The following is a 24,845-nucleotide window of genomic DNA, read 5'->3' as shown; positions in this document are numbered from 1 at the left end:
TGATTTTTTATCACTGTGTAACAAAAAGGGGGGGGGGGGGGGGTTCCTTTTATATACACCTATCACCAATCCTTGTTTCACTAAAAAACCCAAATTTTCAAAAAATCATTTGTCATTGGGACAGAAAGTACATTGAAATCTTCTGAACAGATGCACACAGACAGCAAAACAAATGTTACAGGGGTGATAACCCTTCTCTATGTTTTAAGAAAAGCTTAAAAATAGATCTTATGGCTGGAGCTACACTTTAAAAAAGTACCAATTCAAAATTACAAACAGATTCTACTTAACAACAAACCTACAGTCCCTGTCTTGTTTGCACCGCCTGTATACGGGTGTTCAAAGTATATAGGGCCAAAGGGGCCTGTAATGACCTGGGGGGAGGTGGGGGGAAACCCATGCTATTTTTCTCAATGATTTTCATCCATATTGCAGGGACCAGACATTACATTAAAGACCGTTTTTAAAACTTTTTTTTACATTGATACATGTTCCCTGAGGCAAGACCCGGGTTCTCAAACCCGTTTTATGACAATAACTTGCATATTAGGCTTTAAAATTAGCACTTTTGAATTCGAACGTTCAAGTTCCATAGACTTAAATGGGGTTCTAAATGTTTGCGCGAACGTTCGGTCCGTTCAAAGGTTCTGGTGCGAACCAAACAGGGGGGTGTTCGGCTCATGCCTAGCTCTGATCCTCCTCTTGTTGGGTTCCCTGCCAGAACTTCTGACTTACATTAAGACTAGTGTGTCACCCTCTAGTGTGTGCTAGACAGGGCCACTGTTATAAATCACGGGGCCCCATACAGCCTACCTGACAGGCCCCCATACCCCCCCATGCAAAAATGTCCAAACTATCCCCCCACAATCCCTCCTATTAGCCCAAATCCGCCTACTTCCTCCTGGCACAAAATTTGGTGTGCCTGGCTGTGCAGGGTGGGGGATCCCAGTTCAACTGCAGGTCTTTAGGGGGTGCGCTACACTACATTAAGTTAAAAAACCTTCTGCCTTTAGAACCACTTTAATGTGTGTCTTTTATATGTGGATGGAGTTCAGCTCTAAAGGAAATCTTTGACGTGGTAAGACGTATGCTTGCTGTAATGTAGTTTTTATACTAATCTAATGGCTTCGATGATTTCTAAGCCACAGACCTAAAATAAGTGGGAAATCATGTTCTTATTGCACTGACTGTGTAAATGAACCAGGCAAGGTACTGACCAATGATGACACCCTACTGGTGAGGGCTGGCAGCCTTAGGTCTGGGGGGCAAATCCAATCAAGTGGCCCATTGAGCCGCGGAATCAACTCACCATCCATGGCCCACCTGGTTTTTCAATGTAGCCTCACAAGTGCCCATCAATGCAGCCTGATCACTGGGGAAGGTTACATGGGGTGTATGGGGGGGGGAGATGGAGGGTCAGCTAGGGGTGTAAGGGTCTCTCACCTCAGTGATCTCAGCTCAGGAGGTCCTTGCACGCCACGTCCCGACTCCCTGGCACGCCCTGCCTCTGCCTGCTTACAAGAATCCGGTCCCAGGGAGTTGTAGTTTCCTCCCGTGCTGCTCTGTTTTCCACCCACTTGGAGCTTGAGCACAGACTACAACTCCCGGAATGCAACAGCTAGTGGTCGGTCGCCATGGCCGTGCCCCCGGCCCAACTTCCTAGACTAGAATAAAAAAGAAAATGGTAGCGGGCAGCGGCTGTCGGCCATTTTGAACATAAGTTGGAGTGGCCTGGGAGGCAATTGCCACCCTGTCCCCTGGCCCAGCCCTGCCCTGGCACCCTGCATATATCTTCCACCTCTGGTTAGCTATGTGAAATATTTATTTCTCTAATTTTTCCTTTTGCAGGCTTCCCATCTTACAAGGAGGAACTTTTGCCTTCCTAACACCATCCCTCGCCATGCTGTCCCTCCCGCGGTGGAGATGCCCAGAGTGGACCCAGAATGCCAGCTTGGTGAATGCCACCTCTCCTGATTTTATTGAAGTTTGGCAGTCAAGGATAAGGGAGGTAAACCTATGCATTCCACCTTTTTATCATAAAAAAACATCCTTATGCTCTAGTCCAGTAATGGTGAACCTTGGCACCCCAGATGTTTTGAAACTACATTTCCCAAGATGCTCAACTACACTGCAGAGTGAATGAGCAGGGCCGGTGCTACCACTAGGCAAATTAGGCAGCCGCCTAGGGCACACGCTGCCTAGGGCGCCCGGCCAAAGGTGTTCCTACTCTCGTCTCTCTGCACCAAGCAACTCAGCATCAGCAGGCAGCCGCACATAGTGTCACAGCGGCGGTGGATGACTGTGTCTGTGTCCCGACTCACAAATTAATGGAAGTAAGCAAACATTCATTGATGGGCGGTGGTGAGGCTGCATTTGATGGATGCTGGTAGGCTGCATTGATGGGCACTGGTGAGGCTGCATTTGATGGGTGCTGGTGAGGCTGAATTTGATGGGCGCTGGTGAGGCTGCATTCGATGGGCGCTGGTGAGGCTCCATTTGATGGCCGCTGGTCATAGGTGTGCGCACGGGCACACCCTAATCAACCCTTGTGTGGCGCAGATTCCCCCTGTTTCCACCCCTGATTTTCACCAAAGCCCCCTTTGGGGCTTTTAGGGCTCCTAACAAAAATTGTAAAAACAAATACAATAAATAGATAAAAAAAAGACTGACACCATCCATCCACTGCCCTACGGACACCAATTCCTGCCCTACTGACACCATCCACTGCTCTACTGACACCATCAGTATAAATACACATGCACACATACACATGGGTGTTTGAGCTTTGAGGTGCACACCCTAATGCAATAGGCTGTGCACACCTATGGCGCTGGTGAGGCTGCATTTGATGGGCGCTGGTGAGGCTGCATTTGATGGGCGCAGGTGAGGCTGCATTGGTGGGTGCTGGTGAGGCTGCAGTGATGGGCGCTGGTGGGCTGAATTTGATGGGCACTTCATTAAAAAGGTGTGGTATACATGGGCAGGGCAAAGGGGGTTGGGTAAGGGTTGGAGTTAAGGGTAAGGTAGAAAAATGAGGTTTCACCTAGGGTGTCAAAAATACTTGCATCAGCCTTGTGAATGAGCATCATGCGAAATGTAGTTCCAAAACATCTGGGGTGCCAAGGTTCGCCATCACTGCTCTAGTCCAATAACTTTGCCTAAACTGGCCATGACCTGTTCGTTTTTTTTGACTCCCCCATCCACACAACCCAGGTAGATGGGGGAATCGCGCTGCCTAAACTAAATTCCCACCACCACCACCATTACTACCTCAGTCATTGAGAGAAATATTTCCCAGCATGTCCCTTCAACAGATGTCAATCAAACGATCGACATCTCTTGAGCAGGGATGGCCATGTACTATTGAAATTCAGCCAGTCCTTACTGAACCAGGCAAACTTCGACCAATGTATGCCTAGCTTTAGGCTGAGAAAATATCAATCTTAGCAATGTTTTTCTACTCCGTATAATCATTATCCTGGTAATTTGGGATAAATCATTGACTAACATACATAACAATTTCCTGGGGCCTGCAGAGTTGGTATGGCAGATAAGTGATATATTTACAGTTCAAGTTTCATCATTTTATCAGGACAATTATCTCAGATAGTTTGTTATTCTTCCAAGAGACCTGATAAGTAAATCCATTGAAGAACTATGACCAGTCTGCAATGAGCATCCTGTAAAGGCTGCAATACCGCTTTATGGTCTGTTTAATAAATCTGACCACATGCAATATAACCTCCTTTTTTTTTTTTTTTACAATTTAATCTTTTTATGATTGAATGACATTTTTATGTAATGTAGGCAAACAACATAGTACAATGTTCTAGTCCTAACCTGATTATATCATGTTCAGTCTGTACACCTCCATGTTTTTATTGTGTCTTCTTGGATAAATAAAGAATAAAAAAATCAAAATAAAAAATCACATTCCTGTGAATATTTAGGTAGATTCAGGTACAATAGTGCAAAGTTACGGCGGCGTAGCTTAGCCTGTTTAGGCTACGCCGCCGTAAATTAGCTAGGCTAGTAATGATTCTCAATATACTTGCCTGCTAATATACGGCGGCGTAGCCTAAAGCGGGCGGGCGTAAGGGCGCCAAATTCAAATGACTTGGAGGGGGGCGTGTTTAATGGTAATGAGGCTTGACCTCAAATTTTTGACGTTTTTTTTCACTGCGCATGCGCCGAGCGACTACATTTCCCAGTGTGCATTGCGGTTACATACGCCGCACGGGCCTATTGATTTAGACGTGGACGTAAACGACGTAAATCCCGATTCGTGGACGACTTACGCAAACAACGTAAAAAAATCGAATCTCGCAGCGGGAACGGCGGCCATACTTTAACATTGTTATTCCACCTAATAGATGGAATAAATTTAGGCCTGTAATGCGCTACGGAAACGGCGTAAATCGACTGCGGCGGCCGGGCATACGTTCGTGAATCGGCGTGTAAACTCATTTACATATTCTACGCCGGCCGCAATGGAAGCGCCACCTAGCGGCCTTCCAAAATATTGCAACCTAAGATAGGATGGCGCAAGCTGTCCTATCTTAGATATGTTTAAGCGTATCTCTGTTTGAGCACACGCTTAAACATAGGTCGGCGTAGATTCTGAGTTAGGTCGACTTATCTACTGATAAGTCGGCCTAACTCTTTCTGAATCTACCTAATTGATTGTAAAGATTGCCTTACACACGCAACAATTCTGATTGTACAGACCCACAGGCTGTAACTTGGAATTGTAGTATAACAAGTAATGGACAGCAATAAAAAAAAACATTTTAGCAAGTGAAAAGTTGAAACTGCCAAATTAGAATATGTCAGACAAGTGGTTTTGTAGCAAAGATTAAACACTACCACAAATTGTAAAATGCCAACAGTTATTAACAGTGACTTGCAGCTAGCTATTTACAGGGGGTCCCCGACTTACGAACGCCCGACTTACGAACTACTCCTACTTATAAACAGGACGCTGCGGGGACCATCTACCGTTCTGAGCATGTGCGGCCAGACGGAGCCTCGGAAAATTTCGGAATAGTCCATAATTGGCCGCGCATGTGCACAACAGAATTCGACAAAACATCGGAAATGTCCGTAATTGCCGTTCTGCGCATCCGCGGCCCGACTTACGAACATTTCCGGATTACAAACAGGAAAGTCCCCAACTCGTTCGTAAGTTGGGGACTCCCTGTAGTTGCTAGTCACTGACAATTTGTCTGTGCTACAAGTCAAACCCATGCTACAGCATTGGGTAGATGTATTCTGCTACAAATCGCACTCATTCAGCAATTTGCAGTTCTACCCATAAAGGGACCTCATCATTCAGTTATACCTGGTTTACCCTGATGGGTTTTACTTCCTCTTTTGCTTGCTGCAAAGCCTGCAAATGAAAAGCATAATGGGCTAGTAGGCACTGCCTACTAGCCCATTATGTGACACTTACCTGCAGAATCCTGCAGAATTCAGTGATGTCCCCTGTGTAGGCAGCGTCCATCTTCTGGCCCCTCTTCCTTCCGGGCCGCTGACTCCGGCTCTGTGATTCGCCGGAGCCGCATGACCTCACTCCCGCGCTTGTGCACGGGAGCCACCATTAACGGAACAGGCTAGAAAAGAAACGGCACTTTGTTTTGTTTCTTCCCCGTGCATGCGCCGTTGGAATTTTTGGCAGACTACAAGTGAAATATCTCCTAAATGGCGCATGTTTAGGAGATGTTTCCACTATCTATAGGTAAGTCTTATTCTAGGCTTACCTATAGGTAGAAGTCCAAAAGTGAGTTTACAACCACTTAATGCATTTGTAACTTTCTTGTCAGAAAAGTCCATGGAGGAAAATGAAGAGCAATTGTTGCTGGTGCTCTTGTCACCAACCTAAATCTCTTTCAACTAATCGCCTTTCTGACATCAGTCTGTATATGCAGTAAAACATGCTTGTTATACTCACTATGGAACCTAAACGGCTAATCCTCTGCAATGTGTAAATCTGATCATGTCTTCTCTGATCCTCCCCTTCTTTCACAGTCCGCAATCCATCTCCTCATAGTACAAAGCCCTGGGAGGCACTCTGCACATGCTTAGTTTGGTGTGTATTGCTAGAGAGCTTTTTTGGGGGGAGGGTGCATGTGATCAGCACAGGGCCAATCGGCACTGTCCAAACAGAGGGTTCAGGGGTCCTACAGCCTCATAGGATAGTTAGAGGAGAGTGAAAACAACTCCTACAAGCTTTAACCAGGCACTGATGGTAAAACTGATATTTACTGCTGATGAGAAAAGGTATTTAGCAGTTTATCTTTACTAAAATAATTGCATTTTCATATTCTGTGTACTGTGGGAGATCAGATATAGTGAATGCAGGGTCCTGGGTTTAGTAACACTTACATTTTCTCTCCATTTTTGTCAGTTTCTGTTCAAAAGGAGTCTATCTAATAACCCCATTATCTGTAGGCTTTCTTCCCATATCTCCTCTTCCTGATACCCTTTTATGCTTTGATTTTTCAGGTTCAGGGGGCCATTATGGTCGCGTCTTGTTTCCAAATATTTGTTGGATTTTCTGGTCTAATCGGCTACCTCATGCGATTCATTGGCCCATTGACTATCGCACCTACTATCACGCTAATCGCACTGCCTCTCTTCGAGTCTGCTGGTTCTGACGCTGGAGCACACTGGGGGATATCGGCCATGTGAGTGAAAATTGTATATGGATTGGGATAGACATATATGAGCTTGTAGGCAATTGTAAGCCACTGAGTACACTAAGCTGAGTATAAAGCTGTTAAGGTCAGGGAAGATGGGTCCCTTTTTTTTTTTTTTGAATCAAAAAGCAAGTTTATTGTATACAGATAGGAATACAATCATATAATTGTACACAGACAGATCAACATTATTTGCAGTTTACAGGGAAGAATCAGGATATAATCCTATATCCAACATATCCATAAACAGTACAATCATGAGAAAATGTTATACTTTACAGTACTGCATGTCATATGTAGCATCACCCTGGGAAACGTAATCTGACTGTGTGCAGATGCATCCGACTGCAATCTCAGGAGGTAAAAGAAAGTGAAATAAACTAAAGTTGGAAGGAAAGGGAGGAGGGTAAATAGGAGAGAAGGAGGAAAGAAAAGAGAAGAAGAGGAAAGAAAAAGAAAGAGAAAGAAAGAAAAAGAAAGAAAGAAAGAAAGAAAGAGAAAGAAAGAAAGAAAGCTGTGGACCTCTATCATATTCTCCGTGCCTTTTTAGGTTCTCCAATAAATGATGTAGCATGTTCCTCTCTCTCTCCCCACCCGCAGCACCATCACACTCCCTTTCACTAAAGTAAGATACTCTATCCCTGTAGCAATCTGTCTCTCACCAATTGCAAGGGACCCAGTCCCGGTACATCCAGCCATGGCTGCCACATAGAGTAAAACTTTTTTAAGGCACCCCGGTGTTGATATGTTAGTTTCTCACGTATTAAAATACTGTTAGCCTGTTTCACCCATTGCGCACCCGTTGGTACCCTAGGGGTGATCCATAGTTTAGCAATCTCCTTGCGGGCAAGATAAAGCAGTCGTAGCACTGCAGTATGGCCATTTGGTGACAGGTCAGGTAGTTCCAAGGCACCAAGGAGGCAGACCACTGGGTCAGTAAGAACTGGTATCTGAAACACCTGAGCTATAGTATCCAGAACAAATTTCCAATACCGAAATAGTTTGGGGCACTTCCACATCATATGCAGCAGATCTCCATTTTGTGCGGTGCATTTAGGGCACAAGGGGGTGTCTCTAAAGCCCCACTTGTGTAGCCTAGCCGGGGTCCTGTACACCCTGTGTAGTAGATATAAGTGGGACAGTCTCTGGGAAGCAGAGACTGAGACTAAGGGGGCAGATGTCAGACACAACTCCCAGGTTTCCCCGTCTATAGGTCCCAAGTCACGCTCCCACCCACGTCTACAAGGAAGTTTACTGGCATCATGTGTATGTTGAAGTAGCCTTGCATAGACCCGTGAAATCATGCCATTTCTATCCTCCGTGGAGAGCACATCTCTCATCAACGGGTGTGCTGTCACAACTAACGGGGAGAGTCTACTCTCGCACTGTACTGCGTGTCTCAACTGTAGATATTGATAGAATTGAGTGTTATGTAAGCCAAAGTCCTCTTTCATGGCAGCAAAAGTTTTAAAGACATTACCAGAGAACAACTGGGTGACGTAATGTATCCCAAGAATTTCCCATGAGCCGAAGCCCTTCAGAATAAAGAGTTCCCCCAGGTATTTATTTCTCCAGATTGGAGTGAACTGGCAGATTGATTTAAGTTTAAAAATACTTCTCACATACTTCCATAGTTTGTTCAACAGGCCTATTGTGGGAAAAGTATCAGGGAACTGGGTAAGACCAGCCTCCAGATACACCAGAGCCGGGAGAGCCGAATCCACCGGGACCATCAGTGACCTAATCGGGTCAGAGCTATCTACCACTCCCCAGTTGCCAAGATGTTGGAGTTGCGAGGCTATAAAATAGAATCTAGAGTGTGGGACTGCTAAACCCCCCTGGTCTTTTGTGAGCTGCAGTGAGTGTAGACTAATACGAGGTGATTTACCCCCCCAAATTAATTCCCTAAACTGAGAGTCTATCCGAGTAAACCATCTATGAGTGATCCAGATTGGGGAATTGTGAAAGATGTATAGGAGCTGAGGCGCCCATACCATCTTAATGAGGTTGACCCTACCAGTCACAGATAGTGGCAACTTCCTCCAGGCTGAACATTTTAGGCGGAGTTTCTGTAGCAATGGTGACAGGTTTTTGTCTAGGTAGTTAAGCGGGAATGGCGTGACTTGTATGCCCAAATATCGAAATTCATCCACCACAGCGATGTCCCTTGCGCACTCAGGCAATGGACCCGGCAGGGGATCTAAGGGCATAAGAACAGATTTGTTCCAATTGATAGTGAAACCCGAGAGCTGACCGAAGCCAGCAATCAGGTTCATGACATTTTGTAGAGAGTTGTCTGTGTCTCCCAGGTATATCAGAGTGTCATCAGCGTAGAGGGAAACCACATCCTTCCTAGGCCCTCTCTGAAACCCCACTATGTCCTGCATGTGCCTGATATGTATGGCCAATGGTTCGAGAGCCAGGGCAAACAGCAGGGGCGACAAAGGGCACCCCTGCCGAGTGCCCCTAGCGAGATGAAAGGGTTCTGATACTTCCCCATTGATGCGCATTCTCGCCGTCGGGGAGCTATACAGGAGCTGAACCCATTTCAAAAATGTGGGCCCCACCCCAAACCGAGCCAGGACCTCCCAAAGATAGGGCCATTCTACGCTGTCGAACGCCTTGGCGGCGTCCAACGATAGAACCGCCCTGTTACCCACATTATCTGGGGGGATTTGTAAGTTCAGGAAGAGTCTGCGCAGATTCTGTGAGGTAGACCTCGTTGGAATAAATCCAGACTGATCCCTGTGAATCACCTTTTGTATACATTTCGCCAACCTGCTAGCCAGAGCCCTGGCCAACAGCTTGACATCACATGTCAGAAGCGAAATTGGCCTGTAGGAGTCCGGTGACAAGGGTTCCTTACCGGGCTTCAGCAGAACCACCACAAGGGCCTCATTCATGGATGGGGGGAGGAAACCTGTGTCAAGTGCATGGTTATAGACCTTGAGTAAAGCAGGGAGGAGTTGGGTAGCATATCTTTTGTATACCTCAGATGGTAACCCGTCCGCCCCTGGGGCTCGGCCGTTTTTCGAGTGTGCCAGTGCTTCTAGTAGTTCCTCCTCAGTCAGAGGGGCATTAAGTAGAGCAACATCTGAGGCAGACAAAGACGGAATGGGGTATTTGTCTAGGAACGAGTGGATTTCGTCCTGAGTGGGATTAACTTTGGAGGAATAGACATCCTGAAAAAAAAGTTTAAAGGCCTCTATAACTTCTTTAGTTGAGTGGCAAGGGGACCCCGCGTGATTCGTGATCGACGCAATGTAAGATGATGACTGTTGTGATCTAGCGAGTAATGCTAACATATGGCCTGTGTTTTCACCTTCTTCAAAGTGACTCTGTTGTAGGAAAAAGCGTTTATTTTCAGCTAACTGCATGGACAGGTCTTTAAGTAAGGTTTGAGTCGCTAACCACGATCTTCTATTATCGTCTGTGGGGTCTGCAATATACTTGGCTTCAGAGGATCGCACCTCCTCTAACACTGACATTTCCCATTGCTTTGTAGACGTTTTAACCTTGGAGATTTCCCTAATAAATTGGCCTCTTAGGAAGGCTTTGGTCGTATCCCATACCACGTCTAATGCTGCAGTGTTCAAGTTTCGTTCAAGAAAATTTGTGAGGAGTTCCGGGATAGGGTCAGGATCTGGGATAAGTGATAGCCAAAAGGGGTTGAGCTTCCAGAGGGTGTTACCCCTGCGGGCCCCACACCTGATGTCTATTGAAAGTGGGGAGTGGTCCGATACCTGTCTGGGGTGATATTGGGAAGACTCCAACATTGGTAAAAGCAGATCATTCCCCAAACCTAGGTCAATTCTGGATAGACATCCAATAGAGGCAGACTGGCAGGAGTAAACTTTGGCCTCTGGATTATAGACCCTCCAAACATCTGTGAGACCCATTTCCGCCAGTAAACGGGCAAACGGAGTAGGCCCACTCCCTCCCTGCCCCCCCACCCCTCCCCGCGCAGACATCCTATCCCTAGCAGTATCTAGACAATTATTAAAATCCCCGATCACTAATACAGGTATACCCGTAAAGCGGGCCATGAAGTCAGTCAATATCTTCAATATGCTAGATGAAAAAGGAGGGGGAATATAAATTCCAGCCAAAATACATTTGGTACCGTGTATACAACATAAGATAAAAATATACCTTCCATCCGGATCAATTTGCGTTTTCAGGGCAGTGAACTGTGTGCCCTGCTTGACCAGGATACTCACCCCCCTCGAGTATACTGAGAAAGTGGAATGAAATTGGTGGCTAAATTGCCTTATCGCAAATTGGGGCGTGGAGGTCGGGGGGAGGTGAGTCTCCTGCAGACAAATAATATCAGCAGCTATCCGCCTGATCGTGCGAAGCACGGCCAGGCGTTTAACCGGGTTGTTTAGTCCCCTTACATTCCAGGACATAAATCTAGTCAGTGCAGCCATTGTAGTATAGGAACAGGTAAAACATGTATGGGAATGATAGTACTACAGTGCTGAGTAGCAGGACAGTAGTGCAGACCGGCAAGGAGAACATGGACCCGGACAGTGCATGCGATACATGCGACATTGGTAGCAAAAATAAGGCAGAGGACATCATATAATAGGTACTTGAGGTAGTCACAAGAGAGAGGACAAATTCAGGGTGTGGTCGGAACATGACGGGTAGAAATGGTCCCACAGCAAGGGTGTCCAGTAGGTGAAAAGACAGTAAAAGGGAGAACAAGGTCATATAACCATAGGCCAACATGGCCAAACTTATGTGCCCGTAGGCGAGGTGGGGCCTAAGCCAGATCCACATGGGGGCAACAGTGGAAGTGCACCAAAGCGTTCAAACTTCTCAACAGCTAAAACGAATAGCCCAATTAGTGGAGTGTGGATTAAGCATCAGCAGCTTCTCCGCCTTGGAACAAGAGCAAACAGGTATTTATCAGTAGTAATTGAATCGGTGTATCACCCATCCTGTTGAGCGCGGCGTTGGATACGACCATCCCGGAGTGAGCGTTCCTCTCTGTCCAGCCATTGTGCGGCTGAAGACGGAAGGTCAAAAAAGTGAACGGAGCCCAGCGCTTCTACCCTTAGTTTGGAGGGATATAGCATAGCATACTTTATGTCCAGAGCCCTGAGACGGCGTTTAATGTCTATAAACTTAGCACGTTGCTTTTGTAACTCAGCTGAGAAGTCAGGGAAACAAGAGATTTTTGCATTATCTATCTTCATGGCTTCAGGTTTGAGCCTGGCATTGCGTAGTATAGCATCTCTATCCTTATAATGGAGCAGTTTGAACAGAAAGGGTCTTGGAGGGGCCCCCGGTGGCAGAGGCCGGGAAGGCACTCTATGTGCTCTCTCAACTGAGAATAATGGAGTGAAAGCCTCTTTGCCAAAAGCAGTCACCAGCCAATTTTCAATAAACTCGACAGGGTTCTTTCCTTCAGCTCTTTCAGGCAAACCCACCAGCCTCACGTTATTCCTTCTCATTCTGTTCTCTAATTCCTCTAAACGGGATGAATGCTGAGTAAGGAGATGGTTGTTGTATGAGAGATCCCTTTGCATGGGGGCCATGTCATCCTCTATGGAGCTTATCCTGCCTTCTACAGCAGAGGTTCTTTCCCTCAATTTTTGTGCATCTTGCCTCAGAAATGTTATTTCAGCCTTAACCCCTTTGATGTCAGCAGTCAGGGCAGTTAGGGACGTATTGCATGTGTTAATAGCTGCAAAAATGTCTCTGAGTGAGGGCTCATTATCAGAAGCAGGACTGGGGAGAGACTGCGGCCTAGTGGGGTTGCCATTAGGTGTACTCACGTCACTCCATGTGAATTCCGGGCCTCCGCCATCCTCCAGGGGGACAGTATCGTCCGCATCGGATGAACCCCCGGATCTCTCGTTCTGCCTCTCTGGGTAAGTGCCGGGATCTGTAGCCAGTACTCTGGAAAAGAGCCTCTCCGCTCCATCCCTGTGCTTTTCTTTGGCGGTGCGGGAGGCCTGCGCGCCATCTTGGATCGCCATGCTGTCTGCGGTCCGGGACGTAGTTTGCTTCCTATTCGCCGACATCCTCCTCGGATCTAGGAACGGAGGGCACCGGGGTGGTCAGGGCTCTGTTCTGAAGCGATCGGGCTTCAAAACCAGGCAGGATGGGTGCTGGTAAGGATGGATGTCAGGAGATTCGGCGGAGCGAGCTGAAAGTGCGTCCGGTTACATCAGCTGCCTGGCCACGCCCCCCCCTTTTTTAAATAACAACTCCATTGTGTTAAAAAAAATGAGTACAGTGTAATAAATTGCTGCTTGAGCCATTTTGTAATTTAACCCCTTAACGCCAACACCTCCCAGCCCTTTGAGCTGTTTTTGATGCCGAGAGGCAGGGTGGGATTTCTGATCATGTGACCACCATGATTGGCGGTCACATGATCAGAAAGCTCTCAATCGAGAGTAGAGATGGGGAGCTTTCCATAAGCCCGCTCTGGGTTAAAGTATTTGTAAGGTCTCGTGTTTTTTTTTTTTTAATAACAAACACATACTTACGTCCTCTGTGCAGTTGGATTTGCACAGAGCAGCCAGGATCCTCCTCTTCTCGGGTCCCTATTCTGCTCTCCTGGTGAGTGCCCCCTCAGCCAGCAGCTTGCTACAGGGTCACCCAAGCCGAGTCAGAGCTCTGTGTATCCATTCAAACTGGGAGCCCACGGCTCGGCCCTGTCCCCTCTCTTCCTTGATTGGCTGACTGATTTGATTAACAGCCGTGGGAGCCAATGGTGCCACTGCTGCTGTGTCTCAGCCAATCAAATGTAGTGTCTGGGACTGCTAAGACACTCGTATCCATTGCTGCAGAGAGTAGGGGCTCAGGTAAGTGATTAGGGGGGTGCTGGGGGGGCTGCTTTAAGATAAAAAACCTTCTGCCTTTACAACTCCTTTGAGGCCCACCTGCTGAGAGGCCACATATGTATACCGTCAGCATGAAGAGGTTAAAATTACATTTCTCTTTCGTTCATGGACGGACACAGCCTTAATCTTGACAAAGTGGGTATTAGCCTTCCTTTAGGAGTGACTAGGCAGAAAGTGTTAACAACTTCAAAGCTGAACAGCCCCGCCCAGGGGGCGCTCCTACTGGCTATATCCCCTCAGCACCAAGCAGCTCAGTTTTTTTCTGCCTAGTTAAGGAAAAGACATGGCTCCCTTCGCGTCCTTAGGCCTAGAGGCTTTATTTCAAATTCAGTTTTGGATTTTTTTGGAGGGTTTTATTTTCCTGTGATCTTTGATCAACTGCCGACTGGGCAACAGGCTGGATCCCAGATCCTTGTAGTCCCCCCAGTTTCGGCCATTGAGCGTGTGCACTGGGTCTTCCACGACATGCCCGTCGCTCTATGGGTGGCCGTGAGCTAGATGCTCCAGGGCGCGCATATGACCGGTCCATAGGGCCAAGTCGCAGCAGCCAGGCTGACAGTCACCTCCGTCACCATGCGGGAGATGATCTGTCTAGGATGCTTCCAGCACAACCCTCAGGAAGGGTAAGTAGTAATCCCCTGCTTAGTAAAGGGCCCTATCCCCCTTCTCCTCTCCCTCCCTTCCCTCCCCTCCCTCCCCTCCCTCCTCCTTAGGATCTCTGAGCTAGCTGCCGTGCAGGGGTTCCTCTGGGGAGCTTCACCTGGGGAACCATGAGTCACTAAATTAGTGTATGAAGCTGCATAAGAGATTCTGCTTACCTGTGTGTCCTGCTCCATGCTGTCAGCGGCCATTTTTGCTGTGTTCCATGCTTTATTGCTTTACTTGCACTGGCGGCCATGTTCTTGTGGCCGCATTGTATTGGCCTCTAGCGACGCTCGGCGGCCATGTTCTTGGTGATTCCTGCTGATGTGTACTGACTGCTGTATTTACTCTGCTGCACTGTGGTTTTCTGCTAAGCGGCTGCACGGCAGCCTCCGCATTTTTGCTCTAGGCTCCCAGATACGGCGTCTCTCTGAACGATCGTTGTTTCCTGTGGCCGTGCTGGGTAGGCCTCTAGCACCCGCTCGGCAGGTCATTTTCCTGTAGATCCCACACTCATCTATGCTGGCGGCCATGCTTTTGTGGCCCACGCACTGTTGGCCTCTAGTGTCACATTAGGAGGCCATTTTACCATCGATCAGACCATTTAAAAACGGCCAGACAAACAGATACACGCTGCTGACTGATCAGTCTGAAAAAACTGACAAAAGTAGCAGCCCCACAAGCAGCCTACGATCGTAGCTTTGAATAAGCACAGGTCGACAGACACACTCTGCTAGAGGAAGCAGCTCTGCTAGCAAACCATCTTACTACTGTTCCTGGGTGGTGAACCCCTCGTCTCTGCTGCAGCTAGGAGGGTGGGTTACTTGCATGGGAGTACCCTGTGTCAGGTGTGTGGACTGCATGACGTCAGAAGCAGAATTTTTTTTCCCCCCGAGACACCTGAGCTGGCAATTGATGCCCCTGCACCCGATGTATCGGTGGACGCTATGTCGGCAATCCTAGATGCCTTTGTGGCCAAGGTGGAAGCAGCACGTGGGAGAACGGGGGCTAGAAAGCGCCCCCTCCCCCTGCCATCTTCTGGGGACAACTCAGATGCGGAGCCGGGTCCTGCTAGCGCTCATGACCCTGGCTCTGTGGCATCTGAGGATGCGGACCAAGATCGCCCAGACAGTGAGGACGACTTCGGACCCAGGTCAGCACGCTATAGGGCTCTAGTAAGTGACCTTATCACCGCAGTGCGAGATACTCAAAAGATAGAGGGGTCTGCAGAAGCAGCAGACACGCCGGCCCCCTTTGGGTTCCGTAAGGCAACCCGCACTGCTAAAGTGTTTACTTGTGTGTCTTATTCAGACAAACTTTTATACAAGGAGTGGGATAAACCACAGAAGGTTTTTTCAGTCCCTAAAAATCTGGCGGTGCGCTACCCTCTTGAAGAGAGTTTCTTGAAAAAATTGACCTTGCCCCCGATAGTGGACCCTCCTGTGTCCAGACTAAACAAGCTAACCACCATACTGGTGGAGGGGGCTCCCGCCTTCAAAGACCCTGTGGACAAGAAGGCTGAGGCGATTACCCGCAACCTGTACACGGTAGTGGGTTCGGTGGTACGCCCAACCATAGTTGGGGCCCTGGTGTCTCAGACACTCACGGAATGGGCAAAGATGCTGCTCAATGGGTTACAAGCACGTCAGGCTTCCCCGAACGAGGTAGCCCTAGCTGACCAACTAGTACAAGGCCTAAAATTTCTTTGCGAATCAGCCTGGGACACTATTCCTCTGCTGGCCAGGGCTTCAAGTCAGGCGGTGGTGTTACGCCGTCTACTTTGGTTAAAGATTTGGTCCGCCGACCAATCTTCCAAGAAGGCCCTAATGGACTTGCCCTTTAAGGACGACAGACTATTTGGAGCCTCCCTGGATGACATAATTAAAGATGCCACAGGAGGTAAAAGCACACAGTCCAAAAAGGGGAAGGAGCCACGCAGTAGGCAAAGGCCCTTCTTCACCGCACACAAGCGTTTTTTTCATCCGCCCAGTGCGGCAGGTAAAAGACCTAAGGCCGATAAAGCGCCTGCTTAGGGACAGAGACGTCCCTGGTTTCGCAAACCCAACAAACCTGCAGACAAAGCTACGTCAGCATGAAGGTTTGCCCTCACCCATCTCTCGGGTGGGGGGACGTCTTTGCGAATTCGTGACCCGGTGGACATCTCAGAGCCCGACCGGTGGGTTTGCGAAGTAGTGTCTTCAGGGTACAAGTTAATATTTCTATCTTGCCCACCAAACAGATTTCTTTCCCTCCAACCTCCAGCTAGACCTGCTGAAACGTGGGGTGGTTATTCCTGTCCCAGTACAGGAACGGTTTCAGGCTTTTTACTCCAATCTGGTCATAGTACCAAAGAAGGAGGGCGTTCGCCCAATTCTGGACCTCAGGGCCTTCAATTGCTTTGTGAAGGTACAGAGATTCCGGATGGAATCGGTTCGCTTTGTCATCACTGCCCTCCAGCCGGGGGACTTTCTGGCATCCTTGGACATCAGGGATGCCTATTTAAATGTCCCCATATGCACAAAACATCAGAGATATCTGCGTTTTGCGGTCGGGGAAGACCACTATCAATTTGTAGCTCTCCACTTTGGCCTGGCATCGGCACCAAGGGTGTTCACCAAGGTGCTTGCCCCAATTCTCACTCTACTAAGACAACGTGGCATCGCTATCGTGGGCTACTTGGATGACCTGCTTCTGAGGGCCGCTTCAGCCTCAGAATTAGAGGTGAGCGTGTCTATAACCCGTTAAACCCTCCGACACTTTGGTTGGGTACTGAACATTCAGAAGTCAGTGATGGTACCAACTCAACGCCTAGTTTTTCTTCCCTGTGGAAAAGTTGCAGACCCTTCAGGCTGCGGTGCGGCAGTTGACATCCCAGAAATGGTCGCTTTTGCATGCGAGCACTGGGCCTCATGGTGGCCTCCTTTGAGGCGGTACCATATGCGCAATCTCACACACGAGTGCTACAGAAGGAAATTCTGTCCAGATGGGACAAGCGCCCATCATCCCTGGATTATCAAATCTAGGTGAGACACCTGGTCAGGACCTCCCTTGTTTGGTGGCTGACCTCACTGGCACTCCTGTCCGAGAAGTTGTTCCTTCCTTTTCACTGGATAGTCATCACAACGGACGCCAGCCTTACCGGTTGGGGGGGGAGTCTGGGGGGTTCAGTCGACCCAGGGTCGCTGGTCTCCGGAGGATTCCCACTTGCCGATCAATGTCCTGAAACTTCGGGCGATCAGGCTGTGCCTCTCCACATGGTCTCAGAGGCTACAGGGGCATCCAGTCAGGATCCAGTCGGACAACGCCACGGCACTGGCATATGTCAACCATCAAGGAGGAACAAGAAGCTGAAATCCACTGACTTATTTGGTGTCCAGAGTCCTGCTGTTCTTACAGCGTGGGGTGGACCAAAGGCTTGCGCTAAGCACGTTTAAGGGGCAGATATCTGCACTGGCTGTTTTTTTTCATCGACCCCTGGCGGCTTACTCTCTAGTGAGAACATTTGTACAGGGGTTTGGCATGTGGCCCCTCCGGTCCATCCTCCGCTACCTCCGTGGGACTTGAATTTGGTCCTCTCGGTGCTTCAGAAACCACCGTTTGAAGAGATCAGGGAGATTCCCTTGTTGACACTTTCTCAGAAGGTGGTCTTTTTGGTGGCAGTCACGTCAGTTAGACGACTTTTGGAGCTGGCAGCCTTGTCATGCAAGGCTCCTTATCTGATCTTCCACAAGGATAAGGTGGTGCTGTGTCCGCAGCTTTCCTTTCTACCTAAAGTCGTCTCGGCCTTCCATCTCAATGTACTTACATCCTTGTGTCCTCATCCGTCGCACCCTAGAGAGGTGGCATTACATTCCTTGGACGTTGTCCAAGCTCTAAGAGTATACTTATGTGCTACTGCACCATTCCAGAGGTCAGACTCACTGTTTGTTTCGGTGGCTGGTCCCATGAGGTCTCATCGGCCACTATTTCAAGGTGGATCCGACAGATCGTGATCAGGCTTACGCCAGAAAGGGTCGGGCGCCTCCCTGGCATGATGCAATCGACCAGGCCAATGGTGTCTCTTGGGGTTTCTGACATCAAGTGTCTGTTTGCCAGGTGTGTAAGGCGGTGACCTGGTCGCCCGGTCACACTTTCACAAAATTTTACAAGTTAATGTGAATGCATCTTTGGATGCTTCTTCGGCCGCAAAGTTTTACAGGCGGATGTTTAGAGTTACAACTCCTCAGGTGAGAAGCTCTGTTTTGTTTTGGGGTGAAGTTTAATTTTATTCTATTCCCACCCCTCATTTTGAAACTGCTTTGGGACGTCCCACTTTGTCAAGATTAAGGCTGTGTCCGTCCATGAACGAAAGAGAAAATAGGATTTTATACTCACCGTAAAATCCTTTTCTCTGAGTTCATGGAAGGACACAGCACCCACCCTCTTTTTTTATGTTTGTACTGCTTTATACGAATTGAGCTGCTTGGTGCAGGCTGAGGGGATATAGCCAGTAAGACCGCCCTCTGGGCGGGGCTCTTCAGCTTTGAAGTTGTTAACACTTTCTGCCTAGTCACTCCTAAAGGAAGGCTAATACCCACTTTGTCAAGATTGATGAGCTAGCATCGCATACTAGCTCATTATGAAATACTTACCTTAAAACTAAGCTGTTGCAGCTGTCCCCGCACACCGCTGTCATGGCCGATATCTTTCCCGGAGCTTCTTCCAGGTTTGTGGGTTCTGGCACTGTGGCTGGAACCGCGACGTTCACGGCAGGGGCTCGGAAGGAATTGCACATGTGGGCCCTTCCTTCAGAGCACATGCGCCAGTGACGTCATTGGCTACATGCACTGGAAATATCTCCTAAACTGTACAGGTTTAGGAGATATTTTCCTTACCTATAGGTAAGCCTTATTATAGGCATACCTATAGGTAAAAGTTTGCAGAGGAGGTTTACTTTCTCTTTAAGGTCTTCGTGTTACATAGTTGAATACCATGTCATAGATATATTATTTATCAATGTAAAAAATAAATTTTGCACACTTTTTTTTTTTCCCCAGAAAAAAACACTATGGGAATAAAAATCTAATTTATTTCCATTTTTTTCCGGGCCTTCCCATCTCTAATTACAATACAACACATTACATCATTTCTGAAGTTGTATTCTTTCAAACGAGAATTTTCATTTCAAACCTATTGGTTTTTGATATGAGACTAGCATGCAAAAAAATTGACGATTATTCGTCTGATATTCTCATCGTGTGTACGAGGCTTAGGTGCCAATTACGAAGTGCACTGGATCTGGTCCAGTCATATTCACGCACATTCTACAACTGCTGTAACAAGAAAATTAAGATTGTTAGTACAATATCTGACTGCAAATCCATTTCTTTGGCTTCAGTTTGACTTTCTAGGAAAAAAATCTTGGTCAAAATGTGTCTTGAATTTTTTGTAATTTGCAGCAATGTTCTTTCATTGTCTGTTTATCTCATTCTCCTTTTCAGGACCACATTCTTCATAGTATTGTTCTCTCAGTACCTGAGGAATATTCCAGTACCAATTCCTTATTACTCTAAAAGTAATAGAAAGTGGCAATACTCCAGGACCTACATCTTCCAGATTTTCCCGGTAAATGCAAATCTGCAATAGCGCTGGTTAATGTTCTAATTTTTTTTGCTGTATTCTTGTTGGGTAGGTTCACTCTGTTTGTCCTGGTTACCACTGGTACTGGGACACACATTGATGGATGAATCTAAATTGTTAGTTGTCACTAATACAGAAAAAAATATAAATCTTCCAAGTGTGACCCATGTTCTGGTGAGAATGGTCTTCTATTCTCATCATTTGTATATGGGACAGAAAATTAAGGAGAATAGAAAATGAGCAAAAAAAAAAAAATACACACACACAAAATAAAAATAAAAAAATGTGAGCAGTGTAAGTACCTAAATCTGTCCTGGTATTAGTCTCTTGCAGTCCTGTACAAGAGGGCTACATTGTGTGTGGAACAGGCATTACAAGGAGCCTATCAGGTCATGTGCTGATAAGAAGCATGCTAATAGGAGGAGGAGCAGAGTGACCGAGAGGTTCATCACTGCGCTGCTTCTCCTTTCACTGTCCAGTCAGAGGCATGTGCAGGGTGACCCAGACACAGATATGGATGGAATAATGCAGGCTATCAACCCAAGCACATCTAGCAGCAGAAAAGGGTGTGCAGGAGAAATCTGCAATGAATTGAACATTGTAGCAAAAGCTGGTTGATTTGATCTTTTATTAGGCTATTTGTTTTTATCTTAATACTTTTTGGCTGGAGTTCTGCTTTGAACCCTTCCCTACTTTATACACAACTAAAAGAAGATCTACTTCTTTAGATATACTTTACAGCACCTATAGACCTACCTCCCAACTTTCTCAGAGGGGGGGAAAGGTACACCTTTTAGCAGAAAATATTAAAGCAGAGTTCCACATAAAAATTGAACTTCGGCTTAATCCGCTCCTTGCCCCCTTACATGCCACATTTGGCATGTAATTTTTTTTGGGGGGGGAGTGGGGGCTTCAGGAGAAGTGGGACTTCCTGTCCCACTTCCTCCTTCCGCCGAGGGGCTGGTAAGGCGAATAGCTTAATCGCTTTATTGCAGCCCCTCCCTGTAGGCGAGCGCCTGTCCAATCGGACGGCGCCGCGCTGCTCGCACATGCGCAGTGCCGCTCGCGCATACGCAGTGGGTGCCCGGCCGTGAAGCCGAAAGCTGTCACTGCCGGGTGCCCACGCTAGGAATGAAGACGCCGGCCGGCGAGGGGGGGCGAGGAGCGGAGCCCAGGCCGGCACGTCGCTGAAACCGTGGAGCAGGTAAGTGTCTGTTTATTAAAAGCCAGCAGCTACACTTTTTGTAGCTGCTGACTTTTAATAAACTTAAAAAAAGGCTGGAACACCCCTTTAATGTAAAGCCTTATTATTAAAACTTTTTTTTTTATTGGGTAAGGAAGGGTCAAAACCCCTGTTAGTTAATTTTTTTCTGTGTTTGTCCTGTTGGGATATTTCTCTTCACTTTCTGTCCTGGGGATGCAACAGGAAGTTAGAGAAAATATATTTACAATTGAAAGGGAATTCCCTCTTAGGGCTCGTTCACACCAGAACACGGTGTTGGAAACCCACATTCCAGGCTTATTTCCCTCACTGCATTCAAAACACACTGGGTGTACGATTTGCTTCAGTTGTCAATGTATTCCTACCCCTTCACCTCACGCACAGAGCGCAAACACGGTGGGTTTACCTGTACCAGATCGTATGGTATTGCAGTGCATGCACTACTTCTGGTGCAATCCAGTGAGATTTCAGCCCATTCACATGAATGGGCTGTAAATCACACCACACGGATTCACACACAAATCGCGGACCACATTCCTGTGCAATTCAGGTGTAAAATGGCCCTTAGAAAATTGTCACTGGAACAGGTATCCCCGTTGAAAGATCCCCCCCCCCCCTTTTTTTTTGTTTTTTTATTACCCTGATTTTGAATTTGCCATTGTATTTTGTCTAGATGAGGTCACCAGCATAAATTCAGGTGGTGTATCTCCCAGGCTTTGACACAGCAATACAACTTGAGCAGTAGAAATAGTACAAATAACTCTCTTATTTATTGTTCTTGTAAGTTATAGATCAACTGAACTGGACTGAGAACCCCTACAGCATGTGCTGTCATTTAACAGGGTTTATAGTTCCAAGTACAAGGCCAATAAAACATAATAACTTTATTGCAATTCATCTAAAAGTAATTCCGTGTATAGATTTTCAATGTATACAATACAACGTATACACATACACCCAAAACGTAAAATGTAAGCTTCTGGACCATTCTATACCATTTTCTTGTTTAGAACGGTCCAGGAGATTATCCAATGACTCTTTTTTTTCCACTTTTGCACAGGTCCTTTTTGGCATTTCGATCTCCTGGCTGATTTGTTACATCCTGACCATCACCAATGTCTTTCCATCCAGCCCGAATACATATGGGTATTTAGCTCGTACAGATGTGAAAGGGAATGTACTTGATCGTGCCCCATGGTTCCGCTTCCCTTACCCAGGTATCATGTCTAACACAGCAAGCTGCTGAAACTTTACCAATTTAGTACTAGCCTCACCTAACCTCCAGAAGTCAGTGTACCATTTTTTTACTTAACACTTTGGTTTATGATTCTTATTTGTATTTCAGGACAGTGGGGAATGCCTACCGTAAGTATGGAAGGAGTGTTTGGTATCTTGGCTGGAGTTATCTCATCCATGGTGGAGTCAGTTGGTGATTACCACGCTTGCGCTCGTCTTTCGGGGGCACCTCCTCCTCCCAAGCATGCCATCAACAGAGGAATTGGTATAGAAGGCATCGGTTGCCTACTGGCTGGAGCTTGGGGCACTGGGAATGGCACGACTTCATACAGCGAGAATGTTGGTGCTCTGGGAATCACAAGGGTAGGTGTACGAGACATCACCAATCCAGGTACCTGAGCACATTAGTCTGCTAATGTCAACTATCATCAAACATCACTTGGGGAGATGGTGACATGAAGATGATCAACTACCGTATATTAGGGGACACCAAATGCTTATAATTTTATTCAAGAAATACAACAAATCCCATAACATATATCTATGATCAACTGTTTCATTACAGGATGCTAAAGCTCAGCTCCAGCCAAATGATTGGAGCATCTCTTGGGGTTTCTTGTTTGTTTGTTCTGTGCCCCTCCTACTGGGGGAGATTTCCTCTCACTTCTGTCAAAAAAATAAATTATGGGAAGTCTCTCCAATAAAGACATATTTTAAGTGGCCTAAGGAAGGGATAAAACTTTTAAAAAACATGTTTTGTGTCAGCTTGGTTTAAAGATGTATCAGGCCTCGTACACACAACCGTTTTCCTTGACAGAATCCATCAAGAAACTTGGTGGGAAAGCTTTTTTACAGAGGAAACCGGTCGTGTATACGTGTTTCATCGAGGAAACCGTCGAGGAACTCGACGAGAAAAAAAGAGAACAAGTTCTCTTTTTCCTCGACGGGAGTCTCAATTTCCTCGTCGTGTTCCTCGTCAGGCTGGTTTTCGATGAGAAACACGATGTTGTGTATGCTAAGAAACCCTTGCATGCTCAGAATAAAGTATGAGACGGGAGTAAAAGTAGCATTTGTAATGGAGATAACACATTTTTCACGCTGTAACAGACTGAAAAGTGCAAATTGTCTCCGACCAAACTATTACTTAAAGCGGGAGTTCACCCATAAAACTGTTTTTTCAAACAATCCCCTTAGCTTCATGCTCGTTTTGTCTAGGGGAATCGGCTAGTTGTTTTAAAATATGAGCTGTACTTACCGTTTTCGAGATGCATCTTCTCCGTTGCTTCCGGGTATGGGTCTTCGGGAGCGGGCGTTCCTTCTTGATTGACAGTCTTCCGAGAGGCTTCCGACGGTCGCATCCATCGCGTCACTAGTAGCCGAAAGAAGCCGAACGTCGGTGCGGCTCTATACTGCGCCTGCGCACCGACGTTCGGCTTCTTTCGGAAAATCGTGACGCGATGGATGCGACCGTCGGAAGCCTCTCGGAAGACTGTCAATCAAAATAGGAACGCCCAGTCCCGCAGCCCATACCCGGAAGCGGCGGAGAAGATGCATCTCGTAAACGGCAAGTACAGCTCATATTTTAAAACAACTAGCCGATTCCCCTAGACAAAACGAGCATGAAGCTAAGGGTAAAAAGTGTCATGTGCGGGTGAACCCCCGCTTTAACACGCAGTAACATGAGATTAGCAAAAGCAGCCCCAAGGGTTGTGTCAGTGGAATCGAACTTCCACTGCCATTGTATGTTTTGTACGTCACCGCGTTTGAGAACGAGGAGATTTTGTCTTGACAGTGTGTACACAAAGCAAGCTTGTCGAGTTCCTCGACAACCCTAACAAGGAACTTGTCGAGGAAAAGGTTGTGTCTCGCCCGACGAGTTACTCGGTCGTGTGTACAAGGCCTTACAGATGATAAAACCTAGATAAATACAGCATGATCAATCCAGGTTCACAACTTCTTCATTTGAAGTTCCAGGAGGCGATAGCCCGTATTACATACTTCCCTTCTGAATCCAGCTTGGCTAGCCCCTGGTCTCCTATATATATATATATATATATATATATATATATATATATATATCAGGGTAAAAAATGGCTAAAACTGGTTTGAACCACACCATTGAAAAGCAAAGGTCAGAGGTTCCCAACTCCCACAGCATGATGAAGCAGTATATAGATAGAAGTGATTACTTCTAACATAAAACTATTACTACGTTTCTTGTAAATCAATAACTATTGAAAACCCACACTACATGCATAGGAGGAAGGATTAGAACTCCTGTGGGGTTCTACTGCTATAGACATTTCTTCTTACTTCCTGTCCTGCTGATGTTTTACCAGACAGGAAAGGAGGGAAACTCTCCAACAGCAGTAAAGCCAGAAATATAATGGCTTTTCCTTTTGTATAGGAGGAAGGCTTGGAGCCCTTTTCAGGTTTTTATTTCTGCCGCAGATTTTCCTTTGCTTTGTGTCTGGTGAAACTGTTGTCTGTAGACAAGAATTGAGGGTAAATGCTTCCAATGCCTCGTACACAGGGCTGGACTTTCCGAAAAAAAAAAGTCTGACTTTT

The 24,845-nt window shown here is 46.9% G+C and overlaps 1 protein-coding gene across 1 annotated transcript in view; it reads left to right on the top strand.

Annotated features, from left to right (window-relative positions):
* LOC120932869 (solute carrier family 23 member 1-like) overlaps positions 1-24,845 on the top strand; it is a 59,524-nt gene that overhangs the window by 25,880 nt on the left and 8,799 nt on the right. Inside the window, exons 4-8 of the mRNA XM_040345667.1 lie at positions 1,849-2,008; positions 6,505-6,686; positions 19,681-19,804; positions 22,102-22,258; positions 22,387-22,640. Coding sequence (XP_040201601.1) covers positions 1,849-2,008; positions 6,505-6,686; positions 19,681-19,804; positions 22,102-22,258; positions 22,387-22,640 — 877 coding nt within the window. The remainder of the gene's footprint in view (positions 1-1,848; positions 2,009-6,504; positions 6,687-19,680; positions 19,805-22,101; positions 22,259-22,386; positions 22,641-24,845) is intronic.

The sequence above is a fragment of the Rana temporaria genome, chromosome 3 (genome assembly GCF_905171775.1).
Source record: "Rana temporaria chromosome 3, aRanTem1.1, whole genome shotgun sequence".
Classification (NCBI taxonomy): domain Eukaryota; kingdom Metazoa; phylum Chordata; class Amphibia; order Anura; family Ranidae; genus Rana; species Rana temporaria.
Note: the sequence above shows the minus strand (reverse complement) of the source record. Positions and strands in the feature narration are given on the sequence as shown.